This window comes from Thermobia domestica, chromosome 4, assembly GCF_964235325.1.
Source record: "Thermobia domestica chromosome 4, izTheDome1.hap1.1, whole genome shotgun sequence".
Lineage (NCBI taxonomy): Eukaryota > Metazoa > Arthropoda > Insecta > Zygentoma > Lepismatidae > Thermobia > Thermobia domestica.
Window position 1 is genome coordinate 5,936,792 of NC_137457.1, and position 26,205 is coordinate 5,962,996.

Sequence of the window (26,205 nt, forward strand, 5' to 3'; positions counted from 1 at the left end):
AGTTTTGTAGATATTACACTTCTAACATTTAGGTCAGAACCACGGTTAGAAACGGAGTACCCTTTTCTGTGAGTTGCCACGAAAGTCGCAGTTGCCACGACTTAGGGAATCCTAGTCGTTTTGTTTTTCGACTAATGCTAAGCTCATGTATTTAACTGTACTTGTATTGAAATAGTAAGTATGTATACCTATAGGAGTATATTTTTGTCATCACGTTTATCAATGCATGAACTTACACGTGGCTTATGTAAGGTAGATGAATTCAGTACGTGGAAACCAACTTATACTAAAGCCTGTGACAAACATCTTGACATATCAGCTAAACGAATAAAACGCAAGCTCTGGCGCGACGTTGCCAAGTAGACAAGGGGTGTGGCTATTGTTATGCAGACAAACTACAGTGCGATCAGGTGACAAGGGATAAACGTGGGTGTGTACAAAATAAACGTGGCAATATCGCTGCCCTCTCATTTGCTAGCAGCATTTAAAGGGAACTTGGAGCGCCGCCTTCAAATGCCAAGGTGTTTGTCACGCCGTTTAAATTACAAAGAAGTTTTTACAGATAAAGAATTCTTAAGTTAATCATAATTGAGTTTTGAAATATTTAAATTATCATTTTATTGTCCTTTCTAAGTCATTTGAAGAATGATGAACGGTGAAAGTATAAATACCATCACGGATAAAAGTTTAACGTAGTCCCTAATAATAAATAACCAGTTAAGAATGCCCCAAGAGCCAAGAGGATTACCAGAAGGAACTTAAAAAAAATAACTTTTCATATTAACTTCTGGAGGCCTTATACTAGAGACCTGCACGGACCGGGCTTGGGAGGACCGATTCTGTTATTTCTTTGGGCCGGGCCGGGCTTGGGCGGACCGACAATGATTTCTCTTCAGGTCGGGCCGGGCTGGTGCCGATTAATTGCAATTCTTTAATAATTATTGACTTTCGTATAACGATAATTGGAATAAAGCCAAACGTTGAAAAAGTATGCCCGTGAAAAATGTTACAAAGAATGCAATAGCTATTTACAGTTTGTGTTGCTTAGCGGTTCCATTTTCACTACAGAGGATTGCAGGCAATGCGCGGTAAATTGAGCTCTGACCTTGACCTTCACTGAACCCAAAATATGACAAGAAGGGGCGGGAAAGTTTTGCCTGTCGCTAAACTATATTGCCATCTTCACTTTATGCTAAAAATCAATTAAGTTAGATTTTTGTTATAGGGAATGGAGTTTTTGTTCTCTCGATGACAGGCAAAGTTCTAGGAGGCAATGGTACATTCGGGAAGCAAGCGTCAGGTGGTGAACCAGAGTTTAGAAAATGTTTCTGAGGGTTAGCTCAAGTTTAATACTAAATTTTGAGAAATATTGGGGCTTGAGTTAATTTTTTTTTAAATTTATTGGGCCGGGGTCGGGCGAAAAACTTTTAAAATTTATCGGGCCCGAGCCGGGCCTGGGCCAAAAATTTTAAGAAACTTTTCGGGCCCAAGCTTGGCCGGGCCTAGGTACATTCGGGCTGGATTGGGCTTGGGCCGAAAAATTCGGCCCGTGCACGTCTCTACCCTGTACTGTTCTATGTACTTAATTATTATACTCATTTAACAATTCTTGTAATATATCTATCCATTTATAGTTTCCTTGTGTACTAAAATCATTCCTCATGTTTTGTTTAAAAATTCTGTTAAAGCCTTCTATGATATGTTGTTTTACGAAGATGCATGCTCAAAATTGAAAAATTCGCAGATATAATCATCTCTCTATGACTTACGGTTCCCGAGATATGGCTTCTTAAATCTTCTGAAATCGTAAATTTTTTGGCCAATATCTGGAGAACAGTGGCCAGTTGGACTTTGTCTACCTGTTACTATTTCATACCAAAATGTACACTATCCTCTTAGGTATTGATAAACACCAATATGATCTCTCTATGACTTACGGTTCCCGAGATATGGCTTCTTAAATCTTCTGAAATCGGAACTTTTTTGGCCAATATCTGGAGAACAGTGGCCAGATGGACTGTGGCTACCTGTTACTATTTCATACCAAAATGTACATCATCCTCTTAGGTATTGATCAACACCAATATGATCTCTCTATGATTTACGGTTCCCGATAAATGGCTTCTTAAATCTTCTGAAATCGGAACTTTTTTGGCCAATATCTGGAGAACAGTGGCCAGATGGACTGTGGCTACCTGTTACTATTTCATACCAAAATGTACATCATCCTCTTAGGTATTGATCAACACCAATATGATCTCTCTATGATTTACGGTTCCCGAGATATGGCTTCTTAAATCTTCTGAAATCGGAACTTTTTTGGCCAATATCTGGAGAACAGTGGCCAGATGGACTGTGGCTACCTGTTACTATTTCATACCAAAATGTACATCATCCTCTTAGGTATTGATCAACACCAATATGATCTCTCTATGATTTACGGTTCCCGAGATATGGCTTCTTAAATCTTCTGAAATCGGAACTTTTTTGGCCAATATCTGGAGAACAGTGGCCAGATGGACTGTGGCTACCTGTTACTATTTCATACCAAAATGTACATCATCCTCTTAGGTATTGATCAACACCAATATGATCTCTCTATGACTGACGGTTCCCGAGATATGGCTTCTTAAATCTTCTGAAATCGGAACTTTTTTGGCCAATATCTGGAGAACAGTGGCCAGATGGACTGTGGCTACCTGTTACTATTTCATACCAAAATGTACATCATCCTCTTAGGTATTGATCAACACCAATATGATCTCTCTATGATTTACGGTTCCCGAGATATGGCTTCTTAAATCTTCTGAAATCGGAACTTTTTTGGCCAATATCTGGAGAACAGTGGCCAGATGGACTGTGGCTACCTGTTACTATTTCATACCAAAATGTACATCATCCTCTTAGGTATTGATCAACACCAATATGATCTCTCTATGACTGACGGTTCCGGAGATATGGCTTCTTAAATCTTCCGAAATCGGAACTTTTTTAAAGCCAATATCTCAGGGACGGTAAGAATGACGCAAAAAATTCCAGCACTTCTTTGACAGTTTTAGTTGCTCTATCGAATGGAGTGCTCAAAATTAAAAAAAAAAAAAAAATGCAAATAACAGACACCACACATACAGACATACAGAATTCAGTAACAAACTCTTTAAGCTCGTTGAAAATGAATGTAACGATGTTTAAGATTTAACTCCATCTAGACCGATACATGGATTTTGATGCTTTTTTATTATTATTATTCATCAGTGGACTCTGATTAAATTCAAGTTTTTAGCACATTTTCATTGGAGGGGGAAGGGGTGGAACGGGAAATAGTAGGAAAAATTAACCCAAAACGACCGATATTAATCCAATGGCTGACATGAAATTTTCGTTATGGCTGACATGAATACCATTTAAGTTACAATTCACCCCCAACTGCATGGGGTGAAAAGCAGAGTTGTTGAAGAGGCTAACATTTAAATGAATCGTAAACGATTGATAACAATGTTGAATCAATAGTTTTTGCGGTCGCTGAGATAGATATTGACACCAGGTGCGCAGCCAAAAATTTTTGTTGGGACGGGTCCAATACTGCAAGTCACTAGGTCTATGTTGTATTGAACGGGTATTATTCTGCACCCGAAAGGACCACAAGGAATTGTAATATACTCCACCTTATTTTCAGAAAAGAATAATGGAACTAGATAGGTTTTATAAGAGAAAAATTACAGATGAAGCGTAAGATCAAAGTTTGATGCTACATTAATAATTTCCCTATTAAACAAGTATGGCTTTATGCAGAGTCGTTTTTAAGTATGATTAGCATCTTACTAAAAGTCTGACTACTACAGGAAACGTATGTTAGTCGAACTCTTTAGTGCGGCACTAATCATGCATCAGAACGACTCTGTAAAAGGCCTGTATAGTTTTATTGAGAAATTATACAAATGTATGTTGAATTATACAAATGTATGTTTTATGAATTGAATTGAATTTTATGAATTGAATTGAATTGAATTCAATGATCATTTACATTGGCTGTTTGCCATATGGTTTAGAAAATGTCAATGATATTATATATTCATATTATTCTAAAAACGTAATTACTTTTACAATATCTCCTAGGTGATAGAAAAACATGATAAAATGTGGTTTCCTTGGAAGGATTGTTGATAAGATACGTCACTCTCCCATACAATATTTTCTTGTTTTGCAAAGTAGAAAAAAAAACATAATATGTACAAAAATTATATTTTGTTAGCAGAACCTAGATTAGTTTGCAAGTATTCCTCCACACTGTAAAAGCAGTGGTTTAACAACAGAGTATGTACTGACTTTTTGAAACTTTCATGTTTAGAAAGAGATTTAACTACTGGTATATTCGAAGTACTGGATATGGTGTCAATTTAGCGTGGTTACAATGGAAGTATAAGCAGGATGTTTTGTCTGAGTTTAGAAATAATTTATTATTTGCAAATCTGGAAAACACTTGTGACATATTGTTATCTATTTTCTTTCGGATTTTGGGTGGTTATCATGACGTTTGCATCATCTGCATACAAAAAGTGTAGTCTCTCTAAGGTAGTCTGACAGATCATTTATGTAGAGAAGAAGTAGTATACGTCCCAAAATTGATACTTGTGGAACACCTACATTGATGTATTCTTCTTTTGATTTGTGCTTACTCATATATTTCGAGTTTTAGTTTAGGTAGGATATTACTACAATTTGAATTCTCTTCGAGAGATACGATTCTATTCACGATAGTGGAATACCCCTGATACCGTATCTATACAACTTATTTAATAAAATCTGGTGGTTCCATGCTATCAAATGCTTTCGTCAAGTCACAGAAGACACTGAAAGGATAGCGTTTTGTGTCCATGGCAATATGACGTAAATAACGAAATCGTAGATATCAGGTTGGGTTGGTTTCTCTTTAAAAAAAAAAAAAAATTGAGATGAGCAAATAACATTATTGCAGTTTAAATGTTGGTGTAACGTAGAAAGGAAAGCATTTTCAAATATCTTACAGAACAATGACGTGAGAGAAATTGGTCTGTAGTTTTCTACTTTATCCCTGCTTCCTTTCCTGTGTAATGGTTTTATGATTGATGATTTTAATTTCATAAGAAAGGTATCATTTTTAAAAGATGCATTGATGATACAGGCAAATGGGGAAGCTACTATTTTCGCTGCTTTTGTTTTTAAATAGAACAGTAGGTATTTCGTCAATACTCGTACCAGTGGAAATTTTATTGTTTAATTTTGAAATAACAGATTCTACTTCTTTTGAAGTAACTGGTGTTAGGAACATAGAATTTACGGTCATAGGTATAGATCTAGTGGGTAGAGGATAGTGGGCTATGTTTTGGGAGAGAGATCTGATTGGTGAGCATTTTAACAACTGAACTGCAATACGCGTTGAAATGGTCCGCAATCCTAGTTGGCTTATTTAAAATTTCGTTTGAATTATTTACTGTATGTGTAATTTTATGTTTTCTTGATTTTGTTCATGTCTGTTACTCTCCTGATTTATAATTTTCCATGTGGCTTTACTTTTATTATATGACTTCAGTATCAGTGAATCGTAGTAGTTCTGTTTGCTTTGGCGTATTACTTTTTTTTTTTTTTTTTGTATATTTTCTTATATCTTTTGTAAAGATCTTTAACACGGTTATCGTTTGTCGTTTTACACTTGACGTGTAGTTCCTTTACGGCTCTACTACTTATGATAATACCCGTGGTAATCCACGGCTTTTTTGAGCCTTGCTTATTTTTTTTTTTTTTTTAATTTGGCTAGGTAATTAAGATTCAAATATCAATTTAAACGTTGAAATGAATGTGTTATACCTTTCATCAACTGTATAAATGGTAGATTCAGTAAAAGACCAATCTTCTTCACACAACAATTGAAGACTACTTTGCTCAGAGAAGAACAGTTTTGCGAAGATCAGTGATTATTTTTTTCTTACGCAAATACCAGAAATTATTCATAAAGAAACTGAGCGTGTGATTTGCAATGTTAGATGTCACGATCATTTACTTTGTGTATGCATGTTACTTTAAGTACGTATAAAATATTTAAAATAAGAAATATCTAACTTATTTGAACATACTTAAATAATTATTGACATTGTATTCTTTAAAATGTTAAACCAAGTAATACTTGAAGATAGTATGATACTTGATACGGAAAATACTCCATATAATTCATAACATTTGTTAATATTTTTTAAAACATGAAAAGAGTAGAAATTGTAATATACATAGTACTAAAATTGAACTTCGGAGAGAGGACTTTCTTCAAAATTATTTTAGAACCTATTTCCGGTTAGAGTTTCTAATTCATTTATAATCAGAGTTTTCTTTCTTCTTGCATGCCCTATGTAATAAGCAAATACAGTATACATACAATTAAGTTTAATGTGAGTAGTATATGATGTTCATTGGGCAAAACACTCCAAACAATAAACATTCATCTTAGACTGGAGAAATGGTTATCCTTTGTTTTTCATTGTCATTTGGCCATGAAACAAATACTCGAGATCTATACCAACCTCCTATACAAATTTGTGGTGTTGGAATGTATAACTCGTAGGATATGATGCGTTATTTTTAAAAATCAACACTTGCAATGTAATAAAGTCCTTAAAAACAATCACTTCCATTAATCCTTAAAAATGTAATAAGGAAATAACGTCCATTTTAAAAATATTCAATTAAAACTGGACAATCTACACACAATTTGCAATCGATCAGTGAAGACGACATTTTTCTAGAGTCTATGGTTTGCAAGAACTCACTGTCGAAAGGATTGGCCACAAACATATAAACTTTTCTTGACCACAAAGATATAAACCTAAGACTTTAATATATAGATCATATGTTCATCTGTTAGGTGTCCTAAACGGCGTGACAAACATCTTGGCATTTGAAGGCGGCGCTCCAAGTTCCCTTTAAATGCTGCTAGCAAATGAGAGGCCAGCGGTATTGCCACGTTTATTATGTACACTTCCACGTCTATCGCCTGCCACCTGATCTCGTACCTGACACTTCCACGTCTATCGCTGTAGTTTGTTTACTTAGCCACAGCCAACCCCTTTACCACTTGGCAACGTCGCGCCAGAGCTTACGTTTTATTCGTTTAGCTGAAATGCCAAAATGTTTCTCACAGGCTTTAATTTTTCACGATCTTCTAACATCTTCTTTCCTGTCATCTTTGTTCGGCCTATTCTCCTCTTTCGTAGGAAATTCTTCTTCCTCTTTTCCGTAACTTCTTCACCATTTGTCTTTCTCTTTTGTTATCTTTATGAGCATCTTACTATTATTTACCAAACGCTCAACTCTCGTTGGTTTCTATGCTTTGCTTTAAATCCATAGTGTATAAGCACCTCTACCAGTACATCCAAAATATTTGTACTTCTTCGATGACTATTCTTTTCATAAATTTGGAGATTCTTCAAGCAAAATTCTTTACCCATACACAGGGCCATGCCGTGGAAAATCAGCGCCCGGGGCGAGAGTATACGACGGCGCCCCCATGCATATATTGCAAGCAATTTTTCCTATCTTTTTTCCTTTTTTCTCCCGAATTTTTCGTCCCCCTTACTTCGGCGCCTGGGGTCGTTGCCCCCCCCGCCACGGCACGGCCCTGCCCATACATATTCTCCCTTCGCAAAATTCTTACATTTACTCATTATCATCGTAGATATTCTCCCATTATTGACAGGTCCTTTTCCACAACAGAGAAGTTTTCACGCTCCACGGTCTTCGTCTTGATGTACGATTTTTCTGTTTGGATAATGTTCGTCAATTGTAGCCTCCTTCCCTCCTTCCCTCTCACACAGAAAAATCAATTATCCGGACAGCGGTATATTGTACAAATATACGGAGTCCATATGTTTACTACGGACATCTATATGAAACATACATTATCAACCTCATATACATATCTGCCTTATCATCCTCATCCTCATATACATATCTGCTGCGTCTGAGTGCCCCCCCAATTTTCAGAGATACCGGCGCCCTTGGTTTTTCAGTAATACGTTTACTGCAGGATAGCATGACTAATATATATAGTCATGCTTTAAGCCCAATAGTGATGAAAAACGACTGGGAACTCTTGAAATGTGAGTGTGGAGAAGAACGGAGCGAATTAGCTCCATTAGATTCCATTAGATTCCATTAGATTCTATTAGATTTATATTAGATTCTATTAGATTTCCATTAGATTCTATTAGATTTCCATTAGATTCTATTAGATTTCTATTAGATTTATATTAGATTCTATTATATTTCCATTAGATTCTATTGGAATTCCATTAGATTCTATTAGATTTATATTAGATTTCCATTAGAGTCTATTGGATTTCCATTAGATTCTATTGGATTTCCATTAGATTCTATTGGATTTCCATTAGATTCTATTAGATTTATATTAGATTCTATTAGATTTCCATTAGATTCTATCCGGTGCTACATACTTTCCCCACTTAGATGTTACATCAAGCCGTTGCAGGATGTATGACATTTAACAGTCTCCCGGATATTATATACGTCAGCTATATGTTATCTACGTCCATCTGTTTGTAAGATCCTGGCAGAATATATACCTCACATGGAAAGTACGTATAGATGAAACATTTATACGGACAATATTATAAACATACGTTCAAGAGCGCCGATCCTGCCTCCCCCCAAAAGCACGTGTAGGCCCCCTAGTGTATTTATGAATATACAATATTTGGCATATTTGAATACAATTTGTCTTATCATCCTCATATACATATCTGCTGGGTCTGAGTGCCCCCCCCCCAATTTACAGAGATACCGGCGCCCTTGGTTTTTCAGTAATACGTTTACTGCAGGATAGCATGACTAATATATATAGTCATGCTTTAAGCCCAAAAACTACTGGATATACGCATGTAACCTATGTTTTTACGTATGCCACATTCGTTTTTTCCCCTCTTTGCTCTTCCCTGTGACCATACCCTATAACACATCCCTTAAGAAGCAGCTCCTTCTTAGCCAATGTTCCAACCAGTTTCTTTTCCTCTTTTAAATAATATTTAAAAATGTTTCTCCCCTACCATTTCTAACACCCTCTCATTAGTGTTTTGTTCGACTCAGCTAATTCGCTCCGTTCTTCTCCACACTCACATTTCGAGAGTTCCCAGTCGTTTTTCATCACTATTGCGTAATGTCCATGTTTCTGCTCCATACAATACAACGCTTCACACGAAGCATTTTATGAATATTTTTCTCAACTCTTTATTCAAGACCCCAGGAAATAGACTCTTCTTCCTCCTAAAGGCTTTTTACTTCATTCCTATCCTTGTTTTTATTTCACGTTCACACTTTATATTATCGGTAGTAACACTATTCAGGTATTGAAAACCTTCACTTGTTCTCTTTCTCTTCCCTTCTTCTTCTTCTTCTATATTTGACACCGATCGCTTCGTCTCAATCACCTTAGCATTTATCTTTCTAACATTTATTTTCATCTCATATTCTTCACGCTCTTTCTCAAGTTTTCTAGCATCTTATTGGTTTTCTTTTCAGAATCTGCAACAAGAGCCGTATTATTTGCAAACCGTATTCGCCTAATCATTCTATCTCCTACCAAAATGCCGTGTTGATTCTAAGAAATCGTTTCTCGATATCAGTTACCAATTTTTGTTGTATGATATCTGTTGAGAAACAGATGGACATTGTTATTCTATTAGATTTCCATTATACTCCATTAGATTCTTTTAGAGTTGCATTAGATTCTATTGGATTTCCATTAGATTCTATTGGATTTCCATTAGATTCTATTGGATTTCCATTAGATTCTATTAGATTTATATTAGATTCTATTAGATTTCCATTAGATTGTATTGGATTTCCATTAGATTCTATTGGATTTATATTAGATTCTATTAGATTCCCATTAGATTATATTAGATTTCCATTAGATTCTATTAGATTTCTATTAGATTTATATTAGATTCTATTAGATTTCCATTAGATTCTATTGGAATTCCATTAGATTCTATTAGATTTATATTAGATTCTATTAGACTTCCATTAGATTCTATTGGATTTCCATTAGATTCTATTGGATTTCCATTAGATTCTATTGGATTTCCATTAGATTCTATTAGATTTATATTAGATTCTATTAGATTTCCATTAGATTCTATTGGATTTCCATTAGATTCTATTGGATTTATATTAGATTCTATTAGATTCCCATTAGATTATATTAGATTTCCATTAGATTCTATTAGATTTCTATTAGATTTATATTAGATTCTATTAGATTTCCATTAGATTCTATTGGAATTCCATTAGATTCTATTAGATTTATATTAGATTCTATTAGATTTCCATTAGATTCTATTGGATTTCCATTAGATTCTATTGGATTTCCATTAGATTCTATTGGATTTCCATTAGATTCTATTAGATTTATATTAGATTCTATTAGATTTCCATTAGATTCTATTAGATTAGTATTTACGCACGGCATAGTTCAGAAGTCTAAAAATAAAATATGTAGGAAAAAAGAAGCATCGAAATGGAAACTTTGGCTCAACATATATAGAAGAGTGGAAAATGCTTCAAATTAATGGCCAACTTCTTAACAAACATTTTCTGTACGCGCAATCATGGGTTCCATTCCTCGCGGGAGCATAAAGCCTTGTTTAAAATCCACAATGATTTAAGTACAGGATCACGTCTCATTTAACCTTGGTGCTAGAAAGGAACATTAATTTTAACTTAATTTGATTTTTGATATTTAACGTCCTTTTCAGCAGCGAGGCCATATAAGACGTGGATCTAAGGTTAGCGTGGAATCAGAACCACATGAGCTTCAGCCGGGAATCGAACCCGGGCCTCCCACTGCATAGGCGCGTAAGCAAACTGCTCAACTACAAGCGAGTTCTGAAAGGAACATTAAACCTGAACTGTGACCACCTTGCTGACTTTACACGCTCCACAGATTGGAAACCACTTCTTTATAACATACAGTACAAATACTTTTGAAACAACTGACAATCTATCAAATTCTCAGTGTTACAAGATATGGAATTGATTTAATTCAAATTTATAAATTGGATCAAGAAAAGCCTTCGATTTAATTCGAAATGATTCTGTGATACCTGTTTCCTTTCACTTTAATTTGAAATGTCTTGTAAAACACTAAATAATTACGATGTTGAGAAACCTTAGTAACGCCACTAAAAGCAAAATTGCATAACTCATACGTGTTGCAAATTGTGTATAAATATTTTCCTTTCTGTCGTTAGAATTATAGTTCACGAACATGGTGCAAAATTTTACAAACACAAGGTATGCTTATTAAAGACGCCGAGAAATAATTACTAAGTAGTATTACGTCTTGAACACGAAGCTTGTAATTCTATGACAATACTGACATTTTGTGTAAACTATGTTACAAATTAAAACAAAAAACCGTTAAAAGTATAGTTTGAAAAAAAAATCGTATTGAATCACAACTAGTGGTAATACATCAAACTGCTTCATATGGACATATTTAATTATCATATATTTTTCCGAACGATAAATATGTTGTGATTTAGTGGTTTGGAAAATATTTGAGGAAATTCGATAGATGAACATTCATTGATACAAACATTAAATTTTAAACGCATGACTAAAAGGTCAAAGACTAGTTGCGGATTGAGAATAAGTTAGTCAAGAAAATAGACAATTATTACATATAACTAGTCTTTGCGTAAAACATACTTTTAGTATGTTAGCCCTAGAAATGGAAAGGCAATTTATTTTTTTAAATTCTTATAAGGAACATCATCTTAGTGATCCAAGCCGATTTTGATAAAATTTTGCAGGTAGATACTAAAAATGAAATAAGCGAATAGTCTTTTTCTTTTTAATTTTGTGCAGAAAAACGGTTGTAGGGGATAAAAGCCAAAACCCAAGTTTGGAAGTCGACTCCCGAAGGACAAGAAAAAGACGGAGGGAAATGAAATTATACGTAGATATTGTAGACGTAAAATAAAGGAATATATGTTTCGTATTTCCCTTTTTAAAAAAAATTGCGTGGGACACACACACCTCCAAACATATGATCACGAAATATCAAAATTTGAAGTAAGTGTTTATAATTCAAACGTGCCTAAACCACATGTAGAATTGCAATAAATCTAAATTTAGGGACAATACGGAAAAATAAGCGAACACGTTTTTTATTTTAATTTTGTGCGAACAAACTGTATGGGGAAAAATTCCCCTTCCAAAAAATTGAAATCCAACTCCACTACTACAGGAAGAAGTAGACCGAAGCGAATGAAATTTGCACAAATGTACTAGACATAAAATAAGGGAATACGTGTTTCTTATATGTATTTTTTTGGAAAAGACAGGCCCAGGGCCCAGGGTTGTATAGGGCACAGAGCCCTGCACGAAATATCAACTTTGGTAATTAATGTAGATCAGAAGTACCTAAAGAACAAGAAGAATAGTAACGAAACTGCGTTAAGGAACAGTACGAAAAACCGTGTGGAAGCAAAGGCCCCTGCGCAAGAATTTAAAAGTTGACTGCAGGAGCGCTGGAAGAAGCGGATCGAAGTGAATGAAATTGTGCATAAATATTGTAGATGTAAAATAATACTACAAAGAACCAAATTATAGGTATCTCGGGAAACCTACTTTATTATTATTATTATTATTATTATTATTATTATTATTATTATTATTATTATTATTATTATTATTATTATTATTATTATTATTATTATTATTATTATTATATTAATTGCTTTGCGCACAATACAACAGAGATTAAAATGAAAACTACAATCACTAGATGTATATTTTTTTGGCTGTGGAAGAACTTCGTGCGATGCTTTTCTAACGCTGTCATCTTGCAACGGTTCGGCATAAACTTGCATCTATGGAACTATCTAACTAATTAACTCTATGGCCTATGGAACACGGAGGGTTAAAACTTCGTTCACAAAAGCTCTCTACTGACTTCTATCCTTAGCCAACTGGATCCAGTTTCTACTTTATATTCCTATTTCTGTGAGATCCATCTTAATATTGTCATCCCATCTGCGCCTAGGTCTTCCTAATAGTCGTTTTCCGTTTGGTCTTCCAGTCAAGACTTTGAAAGCGTTTCTACTTTCTTCCATTCTAGCTACATGACCCGCCCATCTAAGCCTCCTAGACTTGACGACCCTAACAATGTTGGGTAAACCGTATAAATTATGTAGTTCCTCGTTATGAAGTTTCCGCCAATCCTCATTCACGTTCCTCTTGGGTCCGAATATTCGTCTCAGGATCTTGTTCCTAAACACTGTCAGTCTATATTCTTCCCTCAAAGTGAACGACAATGTTTCGAAACCATACAGAACAACAGGCATGATTATCGTTTTATATATTTTAAGCTTCAAATTCCTCGACAGAATTCGTGACGACAAGAGATTTTGAACTGAACAATACAAGAATTCCCTTCTTTTAGTTGACATTTAATTTCTTCGTTAATATGATTTTCGTCTGTTAATATTGATCCTAGATAGTTGAAAATATCCTCTTTATCAAAAATATTATTTGATATTTTACGGGACAATATCATAAAACTACAATCATTGACACTTAATGAATTCTCCTCGCCAGATATCGAAACGTCCTTAAATATCCCTGTATATGATCGGTTACACAACAGAACGACCAGTCTCAGACACGAGTGACCATGCATACCAAATATAGAAACTCGAGGGACCGATTTTGTGATTCATACATAAAAAATTAGTATCTATACTTGATACGTCATAATTTCTTTATTAGCCGCGGTAGAGCGTAGTATCTTGGTAGATGTGTTTACAAAACTTATTATGTGCAGGATGTTTCAAAACAACATCGACAACGTTTGGGAGGTAATTCCTGACACCAAGATAAGACAAAAGTGTAGACCAACCTGGATGCACAAATGCTTCCTTTCGGAGTTACAGGCTGCCGAAAACATGAAAAATTGAACTTTAAAGGTTCATAGCTCTAATACTATGGGACCTACCGTAGTCGGGTCAAGATTTCACTTAGAAGCTAGTATGTGCCCTATCCAAATATTTAAGTTTCTTAATCCTGCAGTACTTCCGCAACAATTTTTATAGTTAGTAGTTGGTGAGTACTTCAAATTATATACCCGTAGCCAAACTTCATCCATAAAAAATAGTTACGTGAGTTATTTAGGATTCTGAAACATGTATTTTTGGATATCGCACATATTAATTCTTAAGTGAAGTCTTGACCCGACTACTGTAGGTCTTATAGTTGTGAAGCTATAGACCTTTAAAGTTCATTTTTTCATGTTTTCGGCAGCCTATAACTCCGAAAGGAAGCATTTGTGCACTTAGGTTCGTCTTTACTTTTTTCATATGTTAGTGTCAGGAATCATCTCCCAAACGTTGTCGGTGTATATGGGTGTAGAGAGATGGTGTAAGCAGTCAGTCTACTGACCGGTAGCAGTTGAAATCGTTTTTCGTTGTGGCTCATAGAACAGCTGGAAAAATGAAATGAAATGAAATATTTAAGTTTTACGTCCCATGGTTAGGCCGGTTAGGCTAAAAGAGACGGTGATGATGAGTGAAATGGTGTAATGAAGAAAGTGGTAGGAAACGGGAGAACCTCGAGAAAACCCACGAGCAGGGTGTTTGTCCACCACAAAGTCCACACGGTCAGGGACCCCAAGCACCGAAGGTGAACGCTCTACCACTATGCGACCGTCCCCCTACAACAGATAGAGTTAAGTACGGTCAGGAAGGAGAAAATAAATATGACAAGTACATGTCTCATAATAGTTACAGCTTTCTGGGCGTACGTATGTTCTACCTGTGCTCGTGGCGTCGAATTGCAAAATTGTGGGAGTGGGTCCTTTGCCTCCACATTGTTTTTCAGCACAAAGAAAAAAAAAAACATGTTCGCTTATTTGTTCAATATTGTCCTTAAACTCAGTTTCTTTGCAATTCTGCATATACTTTAGGTACTTTTGAGTTACACTTATTATCATTTTTGATATTTAGTGATCATACATTTGGAGGGATATGTGCCCCAACCAGCCGTTTTTTTTTCTTTTAGGAAAATACGAAACGCGCATTCCCTTGCACAATTTGATTCACTTCGATCTTCTTCTTCTTCTTACCCTTTCGATGGCTTTTGCCCATTAAACCGTTTTCCAGCAGAAAATAAAAGAAAGCACGTATTTACTTATTTCATGTTCAGTATATACCTGCTAAATTTTATCAAAATCGGTTTGGGTCACTAAGATAATGTTTCTTGTCAGTGCCGTTTGTACATTCTTTCTGAATATTCTTTTTCCAACTTCTTTATTTCAGATTTTATATCTTTGATGGTAACAGGTGAGTCTGATGTGAGATAATAAATGAAAATTTAATATTTTCTTTGAAGTTCCTCATTATAATCTTAGTTGGTCACTAGACGACAGTAAAGATTAATAATAGTAATGTAGCGATTGCATTTGTATTTTACGACTATTCGGTTATTCAAAATTAATGTATCGTTTAGTAATTTATTAGCTATTATTATCACTCCTCCGAAAACAGTATGGTATCTTGCAATCTGGTCGGGTAAAAACATACCGAAGATACCTCGCGGTCGAGGTGGAGGTGGAAGTCGAGGTTGCTACCTCGATGTTTAGGTCGTGATGGATGAAGGGCGCACATAGCGAAGAGGTCGCGTTCTCTCTGTAAGTTCTCAGTTTGAGGAGAAACATTGCTGTGATGCATGTGAAATTATTCATCAGTGTATAAATATCACTGTGAAACCACGTTTTGAAATTTAAACGACCAAACAGTTTATAAATAGGGATGGACACATGAAAAATGCCAAAGTCTCGTCTCGTGTTTCGCAAAAATATTTGAGTCTCAATTCTTCTCCATCCCTACCAATAACTCAATGATTTTTACCTTTTTTTTATTTTCAATTTTAAGTATCCTCTTTCAGCACCCGAACAAGAAATTCATTTCCCAGTAAAATCAAAAGCAGGCATGTCTTCAGGTTTCGGGCAGAGGGGTATTAACTTGACCAAGTGAAGTTTCGTTACAGCAATTCCATTATTCGACATTGCCTTCCTTTGGATACGTGTTTGTCTTTACAGCTATTTATTTGCCTTATAACTGTAACGTATTTAGAAGAAATGCTTATTCATTAATCTCGGAATTGGGGAGACTTGAAGATTTTAAGCATAGATAAGATTAACACTAGCGTTTCTTTTATTTGTTCAAATATTCCGTAATTTGGGTCTTCAGCCCAAAAGCCCCCTCTCCCCATACTTCATAATCAAATTTAACAATGCAACAAAACCTATCGAACACACAAAAATACACAGAAGAAGAAAACTAAGACCTGACATAAGCATTTTAGGACTCAGGTCATAAAAGCCCCACCCCCTAGCACTTGGGTATACAAAACGAAAAGAGAGATGAGATAAACAAAAAAGGAGAGAGATTATCACAGAGTTAGGGGCAGATGCGTCTGCTGGTAAGTCCGTAAGAAAACGGCAAGAGCAGGGGGTAGTGGAGGAATTATTAAAAAAAAAAAAAAAGACATACACAATCCTCTGCAGACGTAATTCTGAACAAATGAAACTTTTATTCCATTCAGCGCTTCAGGGAGAAGCGATCAAAACACAAGCCACAGCGACGCTTCCGCTGAACATCTATGTAAAAACACACTCGGTGTTTATCATCGCGACCACAAATTCACCATCTTGGTCGACCTCTAGTTCGCGATGTAGCTATATCTCCGGCATGCGCTTACCCATTTGAATCCAAGTGTTTGTGCCGTTATCGAGGCAGCGACCGCGAGATAAAACTCGACCTCGATCGTGAGGTATCTTCGGCATGTCTTTACCCTTACAGTTTGACTAAAGTCAGTCACAGGAATTACTATACATAAAGTCTTTAAATTTGTGACAGCTTGCCAAAAACTTTAAAATCACATATTTTTCATAATATGAATATATAATATAATATTTATATTATATTTCTTTTCACAATTAAAAGTATAATTTGTCAAAGAGATCTGAAAAAACAAACAAACTAGTAAACAGGATTATATTACTTGCATTCATCTATGTAACTTTATAAAGAAATAGTAACATCCTTCTGCAGGTGGTAGAAGTGTATATCCCAATTAAAACATATGTAAGCCTCAGAAGCTCACCCTGCCATGATTCATTATTAAATTAACTTGTCAATTCCAGAATTAGAAATGAAATGAAATTATTGAGTTTTACGTCCCACGTTCATGCCGGCTAGCCTAAAGAAGACGGTGATGATGAGAAATGAATGAAATGGTGGAATGTAGAAAGTGGGAGGAAATGGGAGAACCCCGAGGAAACTCACGCACACGGTGTTTGTCCACAACAAAGTTCACTTGGCGGGGGCTGGGATCGAATCCGGGACCCCTAGCACAGAGGTGAACGCTCTACCACTGAGCCATCGCGGCCCCTGTAAGGTTAAAGGATCATATATACGCATATTAGCGATTGCATTCTTTAATGCACGTTTGCTATAGATTATAATTATAAAAGGGGAAAGAGTGCACTTTATACAGAGCAAGTTATTTTGTCACATTGTTGACATGATGCAAGGTATTAATAAGTAGAGTAGGGTTGGGTTAGCTTAGGGTTAGGGAAGTTTGAACCCATTTTGTTAAATTAATAGAATGTAATTGCTCGCAATGCTATTTATTGTATCGGTTCCTATGAATGTTCTGCACAAAGTGCACTCTTACCATAAAGGTAACCAAGAAAGTTCTGTCGCTTTTTGTGGAGGTCTGTGTTGAAATGGCCCTCATATAGTTGAATACGAATGGAGATATGGCGAAAGTCAGTTGATGGTGTTTGTATATCCAACATACTATCTGATTGTGGCACTTCATTTACACCGTTAACTTACGTAAGGATAGAGTGAACATGAGACTTCCACAGAGCGTCATAATGGCGTGTATGCTGTACGAGTTCAAACTGGGGTCAAACGCCGTTGCAGCGGGACGGAAGATATACCAGGCCTTTGACGTGTGTGTCATGACTGCGCTGACAGTGCAGCGGTGGTTTAACAAGTTTAAAGACAATGACGAAACACTCGAAGACGCACCAACTACCGTAAGATCAACACATGTACAAAATGAAAGTCTTCAGGCAACAATTGAGGCAAACAGTGGCCAGACATGTGAGGAACTGGGACTACAATTCAATGTGAGTGGAGAAACCATTCGGCAGCACCTCCATCAACTTGTGAAGCACTGCACCTGTGTTTCTTTCCTGTCTCGACTGAGGAAAGAGCCATTTCTGACAGGGTGTTGACATGTGATTAGAAGTATGTCATGTACGAAGCTCCACGGTGCCGTCGTCGTTGGTTAGCATTCCATGAACCAGTTACAAACCAGCCGAAACCAGCACTGCACCAGAAGAAGGTCCTCTTGTGTGTTTGGTGGACTGCTCGCGGCATCGTTCATGGGGAACTGATACCAGGTGGTCAGAGCATTAATGTAAGTGTATAGACCCTACTGTCAGCTGTTTAGCTGTGTTAAAGAAAAACTCAAGAGACTAGAGCCATCACTTCTGAATCACAAAGGAGTCCTCCTGTTACAGGACAACGCTAAGCCTCACGTGGCTAGGATGCCCCGGGACACCATTCTACACCTTGGATGGGAAACACCATTGCATTCGCCATACTCCCCGGACATTGCACCGTCCGATCATCACCTGTTCCATTTCTTGGACAATCACGTTAGAGGACGCCAGTTCAGATCCCTAGTACAAGTGTACTTGAGAGCTTCTTCGCTTCAACGTCCATAAAATTCTATCGTGATGAAATCCATGGCCATCCAGAACATTGGCAGAAGTTCATCGATGCTGATAGGTACTATTTTTATTTTCCAGGTACGTCTTAGATGACATATCCATGTTCAAAGGTGGTGGGTAGAAAAGCGACAGAACGTTTTTGGTTACCTTTATATAATGCCTATAAACAAAGCGTCTTACAAGTATGTCGTATGCATAAGTTTTTGCTTTGATCATACTGTTTCCTCCAGATATAACACACTTTACTGGCAAATTTTCTAAGTAATGCTGAAGCTTTTACCTTCGTTACCAAAGAAAGCCGTCTACTATTACTGACCACAGAGGATTCTGGCTGGCCAAATAGCTTCTGTTGCCTAATATGTGGTCAGCACTATATTTTCTATCTTCATTTTGTTCAACATGATCACGATTATCAATTTATAATTTCCAGCATAGTTGAAATCTGAGTTTGTGCCAAGCTTCTCTGACAACTTCTTTTGCAGCAGCCTTCAGACTTCATTTTCTCGTGTTCTCTCTCTTCTACATCCTTCCTACAATATTTTTCTTGGTTCTCTTCGTTGCCGGTTTTTAGTCATGTATTAACTTTCTAGGTAAATATTTTTCTTTTATATTTTTATTGCACATACTACTTATAGCCTACATTTTTGTGCTGTCTCTCCGACACTCTGTAGAACGTATTCCTGATAACTTCATGCTTTATTCGATCTATTTCTGTGTTTCTTCATATACTATGAGGATTTCATCCTCATTTCTCAGATTGTGCTCCACTAGTAATTATCAACGAAGAAATAATATCTTAAAGGTGGCACGCTAGCTCAGCAGACAGCGACAGTTGTCCTGGGCATTCAGTCTCGTCGAAGCAAATCGCAATTTATGGTGACTTTGAGTCCAACTCGAGACTATGAAGTTTTTATCTCTTCCGGAATTTTCTGTGTTTGTGTAAGAGTTGGAAGTTTTTCTTTTCAATTTTTACTTTGTTTATCATTGGTACGGAGAGTCTCTGATTCGATCCCAGCCCAAGTGAGTTTGTGTTGGACAATGTCGTGTTAGTGGGGTTTCTCGAAATTTTCATGTTTCGTCTCATATTATAATTCTAAGAATTATTTCACAATTAGGGCTATTAATTATCCATTACATTTAGCCTAAAGGATCTAAGATAACGTGAAATGTAAACTTCACGTAATGTAAATGTAAATGTAAAGAATTCACGTGTTTCACGTTTTGGTAAAATGTTCTTGTATGTGCAGTTTCCTGGAATAAAAAATGAAATGAAATCTTTGAGTTTTACGCAACACGGTTATGCCGATTAGGCTAAAGGAGACGGTGATGATGAGTGATGAATGAAATGGTGGAATGGAGAAAGTGGGAGGAAACGTGAGAACGCCGAGAAAACCCACGCACACGGTGTTTGTCCACCACAAAGTTCACTTGGCGGGAGCTGGGATCGAATACGGGACCCTAAGCACCAGAGGGGAACGCTTTACCATTGAACCACCGCGGCCCCTGTTTCCTGTAGTATTCTACGTCATTTGGCTGTCACTTCTCTACTCAAGAAAGCTGAAAGAATGTGACATTTTTGAAAATTTTTAATTTTTTTTGTTCTTGTTTATTCGGTTGGTGTTCATTTCTTTAAGTTGTCTTAAGGGACACAGTGAATCTGTAATAGAGCGCTTACCGCTGGTGCGTCGTGTTGTCGGTTCGATCCCCGCTCAAGTAAGTTTTTGGTAGACAACATCGTGTGCGTGGGCTTTTTCTGGTTTTCCTCTACACTGCCACTAACTACACCATCATTCACTTGCCTTCAATATCGTCTCCCTTAGGCCAAGGGGACATAATCGTCGGACGTTAAATTGAAAGATTTCACGTCATTGTTCAAGTTATTAAAGTGTTACTCTTATATTGTCTTATCAGAAAGCCATATTCTTCTGTATATTTCTCCCAAATATTCAGTTGTCGTCTTAATTTTTAAAAATTTTCTCTGAATTTTCACGTTCTCTGCAAATACAAATAAATTTCCTCCCATCTTTCTCTTCTCCTTTTTCTTTCATTTTAAGACTAGCAAATCTGTGTCAGTATAAAAAGGTAAAATATAAAGAGAAGTGGATTTAGAAGTCACTTCAGAGTCCCAGGAGCAGATTCAATCTCATTCTTTGATTCTCTATTCAAATGGGAAGTGGTAGGAATCAACCACTTCCGGTTTCAACAGTGAATCACTGTAGAGCAACAAATGATAAATAGATTCTGATTAGCAAGTTTTTCTTTTGAATCGATTAAGTGTTCTAAGAACAGATATCACTTTCACACGTATCTCACATTTATAACCAGAAGTGGTTGAAATCTACTGCCACTTCATTTTTCAATATTGATCACCACAAAGCAGAAACGGTAATACATAGCGCCAAACGGTTTCTCGAATGGATTCAGTGTCAACGCTAAATGGCATCTGAAACTTTGTCCTTCTTTTCAAACCAGAAATGACATAAATCAACCATTTCTGGTTTCAAAGTTGACCACCATACGGGAAAAGAGATAATAGACTGGAATAGTGATGTCGTCATTTCCTTCCCGTTACCATGGTGATCGCCATGTTTTTTTCTATACAAACGCATGAAGTTAAAGAAACCAAAGAACTTATTTCTAAAAGCTCCAGATCCCTAAGTAATAAGGTAGAAATCGAAAAGTTAATGTAAGCACAATTATCATGCGTTCCACTATAAGAACAATTATAAGCAATATAAACTCCCTGATGTGTAGATTGACAAACTGTCGGCACAGAGAAAGCTGCAAAAATAGAATATGATTTTTAGAAAAGAGAAAAGTCTTTTAGAATAACGTTAATTCTATTGGGGCATTTACACTTCTAATGTCTACTGTTTATAATGAGAGTGCACAATATTATTTCTAAGTAGACATTACAAAAGAAAGAAAAGGCTAGCCTTTAGAAATATTCAATCCAGACCATCAGTGGATATAGGTAACATCTTTTGTTACATTCTCTATCAACTTTTTTTTTTTTTTAAGCATTGATTCAAAAATTTCCCGAATTATTTAAGGTTAATATCTAATTATGAACAGGGTGAGTACACTTTAAGATTTAATTTAACCTGAAAATATAGAAATTCTCAAAATATACATCAAAGGGAAAATTTCACAAGACATGTGAGCTCGCTAATTTCAGTTTCAATGCTTGTCATGCACGTAACATTACTTAACATATTTCTTTTCTAATTACTTTTTCTAGCCTTTTTTTCAGTTTCAATCATTATAAACATTTAAAAAGAAACATAACTATTTTTCCACTCTGTTTGCAGTTCCGAAATACTTCATCACTGTTTTCGTTTTGCACATAGACTCTTTAGATATTTAGGCTACTTGTTTACAAAATAAAATGGCGATCACCATGACAACGAGAAGGATGTGACGTCACACTATTTCAGTCTATAGGCAGCGAGAAGCGGAGTACCCCAAGGATAAGTTTCGTCCGCAATTTTTTCCCCTCTATTTGAACCGAAATTGTTATAAATCTACTTCCCCGTCTAATATTAATATTATCTCCATACAGCAAAAACGGCAAGGGAAAGCAAGAAAATGTGTTTTGGTTATACTGTATATATATGGCTTCCGAAGAATAAGTTTCATCTCGACATTTCCTTGTGTATTCAAGCCGGAAGTGATGACATTATACGATTTCCCGCTTGAACCGTGATTACCATAGTGGAAAACCGGTAATAGATAGCAAGAAGCAGATTCTTGATTTGGCTTCAGTATCTGATGGATATCTTTCATGTCCGATTTTATTACTCTATTGGTATTGGAGTTAATAGAAATGTTACTACCACTTCTGGTTCCTATAGAGCTAATACGATAACAGAAAGCAGCAAACGGTTTTCGAATATGGATCCAAGATCGAAGGAAGAGATTTCATCTTACCTCTTTTTCTTCTACTACGACCACAAGTGACCTAGGACACTTCCCCACACAAGATGGTGTGAAAAATCAGGAACCCTGCAGAGTAACGTGGAAGAAATTTGCCCTACATTGATGGCTGTAGAGGAGAGTTGAAGAGATATTCAGGAAGCAATGGATTGGTAATAGTTGATTATATATTCAGTTTCCTGAGAATAGAATTCATGTGCTTTCCATGTCCATCTAATAGAGACCCGTGTTCGATTCTCAGTGGGAGCTCATGTAGTCGGGATGCCATTTTAAGCTGCAGGCCCACGTCTTACACAGTTTCGGTGCTGAAAGGGGTGTTAAACTAAACGTTGATAGTGATAGATTTATCACTTCTGGTGATAGGCTATGCATACCTATAGTTTGGAACTCTAACCTAATTTCATAATGTTACACTAAACTAATTCGTTATTAAAGTAAAATCCAATCCATTACAGTAGTTTCATCGAGTTATGTTTAGCAGAAGGGGTCCAGAAGCACATAAAAAAAATACAGGTGAAATGGATGATGCAAGTACCTTGACCTAACATAACGTAACCAAATCTAACCTGACCTAACCTAATCTAACCTAAACTAACCCAATGTAAGCAGAAGTAAGCGAAATTCTATCTTTTTTTTTTTAAATTATGCTGGACCTCTATACATAACCTAATTTAATCTAACATAAACTAAAGTAACCTAACCTAAACTAAAATAACCCAAACTCACCTAAAATAACCCAACGTAACCTAAACTACCCTAATGTGAATAGAAATAAGCGAAATTGTAACATTTTTAGAAACAATTGCTGGATCCTTTCTGCTAAACATTGGACGTTTCATCAAACACATTATACTGCCAGCAGAGTATAAACCTTGTCAACTCATTTATAGCAAGCAAACCTCCAGTCAGAGGGTGACATGACTTGAAAAGGACATGATATAAACCTATTTATATATATTTTGACAATTCCTTTTACATTTTTTAGCTTCATTAGAAGTACATGCCACCTATTTCTATCTATTTAATAGAATACGTTCACTCATGTAAGCCTCAAATAAATCAACAGCATTGTCGTTTTACTAAAGACGCTATAACAATCGTAGTTTGTTAACATAATACAAGTGTAACTCGCAGCGGTAAAAGTGCGAGGGAACGCGAGGAACGCCGTCCGCCTACCTCGAAAATATATGTACTGCGTCCTCTAGTTCCTAAAAAATTACAATGGGCAAAGATAGGTAGGGGAACGGCGTGGCGTCATGCCGCTACCTACCGTTCCCCCACCTTTTCAGACCCACTTTTACCCTTGCATACAATTGTAGAAAACCATAAAGTATGTACACTCATGTCCAAAATTATTGTCGCATATTTATAAATATGTTACAAGGGCGCCGCTGTTGTGGTTTCCAAGGGGGCAAGAAAAAGCGACATTTAAAATATGGTAAGGACGAGGCAGATGAACGGTGGGGGCAGACCGACAGGAGTTAAGAAATATAGTAATAGGAAATATGCTAACCTGGCAATAGTGAGTTGAGTCGTGTGTGGTGTTTGGTTATAGTTCGTGCTTCACATCGCAGGAGTAGAATTCACTGAATATCGTGTGTGTACAGCACTATTCCGAAGAAATTGGCAACAATTACACAGAGGCAAGCGTCCCAAAACGTGATTTATAAAAACTCAACTTCAGAAATTAAATATTTGACAAGGAAGGAAAGTTGCTAAACATTCGCGGGAGGAGCAGCAGACAATAGATGGATAGACACACGCACCACTAGAGTAAATGAATGTTGCGTGCCATCTATTGAGTAGGGTCAGAAATATTTGAAACCAATGTGTGTGCGGGGCAGACGGACACGCAATTAGCGGGGCAAACGGACAGTGACCTAAATGATTAGTATGAAGTAGAAAAACAATGTTTCTGTGCATGTATATTACTTAAGGCGCGGATTTCTTATTAGTACTACCATTTCTTTCAAAGATGGTACGTTATCGATCTCACACAACACACAGATGCAAATAGGAAAATGAGTCCATAGCCGCTGCTGTTAGAGCCGTACGTAAAGACAAGATGCATCTGTCAACTCCAGCGACAACTTTCAATGTCCCTCGTAATACACTACGACGACGCGTTATGTCATCGCACATAATCCGAAAGTTTGGAAATTATACAACATTCTCAGCACAGCAGAAAATGAATTGGAAAAGCATCTACTTACCTTGGACGAAATGGGATTTGGATGAACTCTACGCGGATTACGAAAGCTGGCGTGCAACTTTGCTGTTGAGAACAAATACAAACACATATTCAATAATGATGCAAAAGTGGCTGGTAAAGATTGGGAGCATGGTTTCCTACAACGTCACAAAACACTTTGTGCGCGTGTAGCGCAATCATTGTCCTATGCTACAGCTAGAATGTTAACTCGTGGAAACGATATCTCGAGGGAGAAGACTGGGTAGTTTGTACAGGTTGTATTTTCTGGTTCCATGTAGAATGCTATCCAAATGGTTGTGTATGCATACTTTGTACGCATTTATTGTAACAGTGTTAGTGGTTTATAAACTGTAACTATCCGTTTGCCCCACTATTTTGTCCTTCTGCCCCACCCCATGGTGTATATGGACACCTTGCACCTTTGTATACTAATTGTTCAATATATCCTTGACTAATTGACAAACTGATTTCTTTGTTATACTTTTACTTTGTACAAAGCTTACTGGTTTGTAAGAAATATCTGGAGTTCTCTTCGATCATTCGTATTCATACAAACAACAGAAAACTGCTTAGCATTTCCGTTTGCCCCGTCTTTACCATATAGTTTCAAATTTTGCTGTAACTATTCTAAAAAATTCTATTGGGTTTACGATATTCCGAAGTACAATTTCCTCTAGGGGGGCGAGCGGGGCCTCCTTGATATGTTGTTGTAGGAATATAATTTGATATCGAATTCACCCGGTATTTCTTATAATGTTAGTGTATAATCGGCAAAGACATGTGTGTGGAAAATTTCATGCCAAAAGAGCAATAAATGAAAACAATAAAACGAAAATAAAACTTTCTTGTCCATTTAGCAACATTTCGTTTTACTCATTCTAATTTTCGTATTTATAATTCTTTTCGTATGAAATTTACCACAAATATACATTTTCCGATTATACACATAGTATAAGTATTAAAAGTACCCTGCAAAATCGTTACCGGTATCAAATTATATTCTCACAGGAAGACAGCTATAGATATGCGACAATCATTTTGGACATGAGCGTAGGTATACATGCGGAATAGAACAGAGATATCAATGGTGTGTATAATTTTATTTTAAAAGGTATCGCAATTCTGAATTCTTTCAATACATTAAAAGAGATCACTCTAGTTAAACAATAAATGATAAAAAATAGTAACTGTAAGTTTGTAT

The 26,205-nt window shown here is 36.3% G+C and overlaps 1 protein-coding gene across 2 annotated transcripts in view; it reads left to right on the forward strand.

Moving 5' to 3' along the window:
- LOC145683690 (uncharacterized) overlaps positions 1-26,205 on the forward strand; it is a 220,078-nt gene that overhangs the window by 181,000 nt on the left and 12,873 nt on the right. The window contains exon 3 of one of the 2 annotated variants that reach the window (XM_081755052.1): positions 15,363-15,386. The exons of the other annotated variant lie outside the window; for it this stretch is intronic. Coding sequence (XP_081611178.1) covers positions 15,363-15,386 — 24 coding nt within the window. The remainder of the gene's footprint in view (positions 1-15,362; positions 15,387-26,205) is intronic. 2 annotated transcript variants of the gene reach the window in all.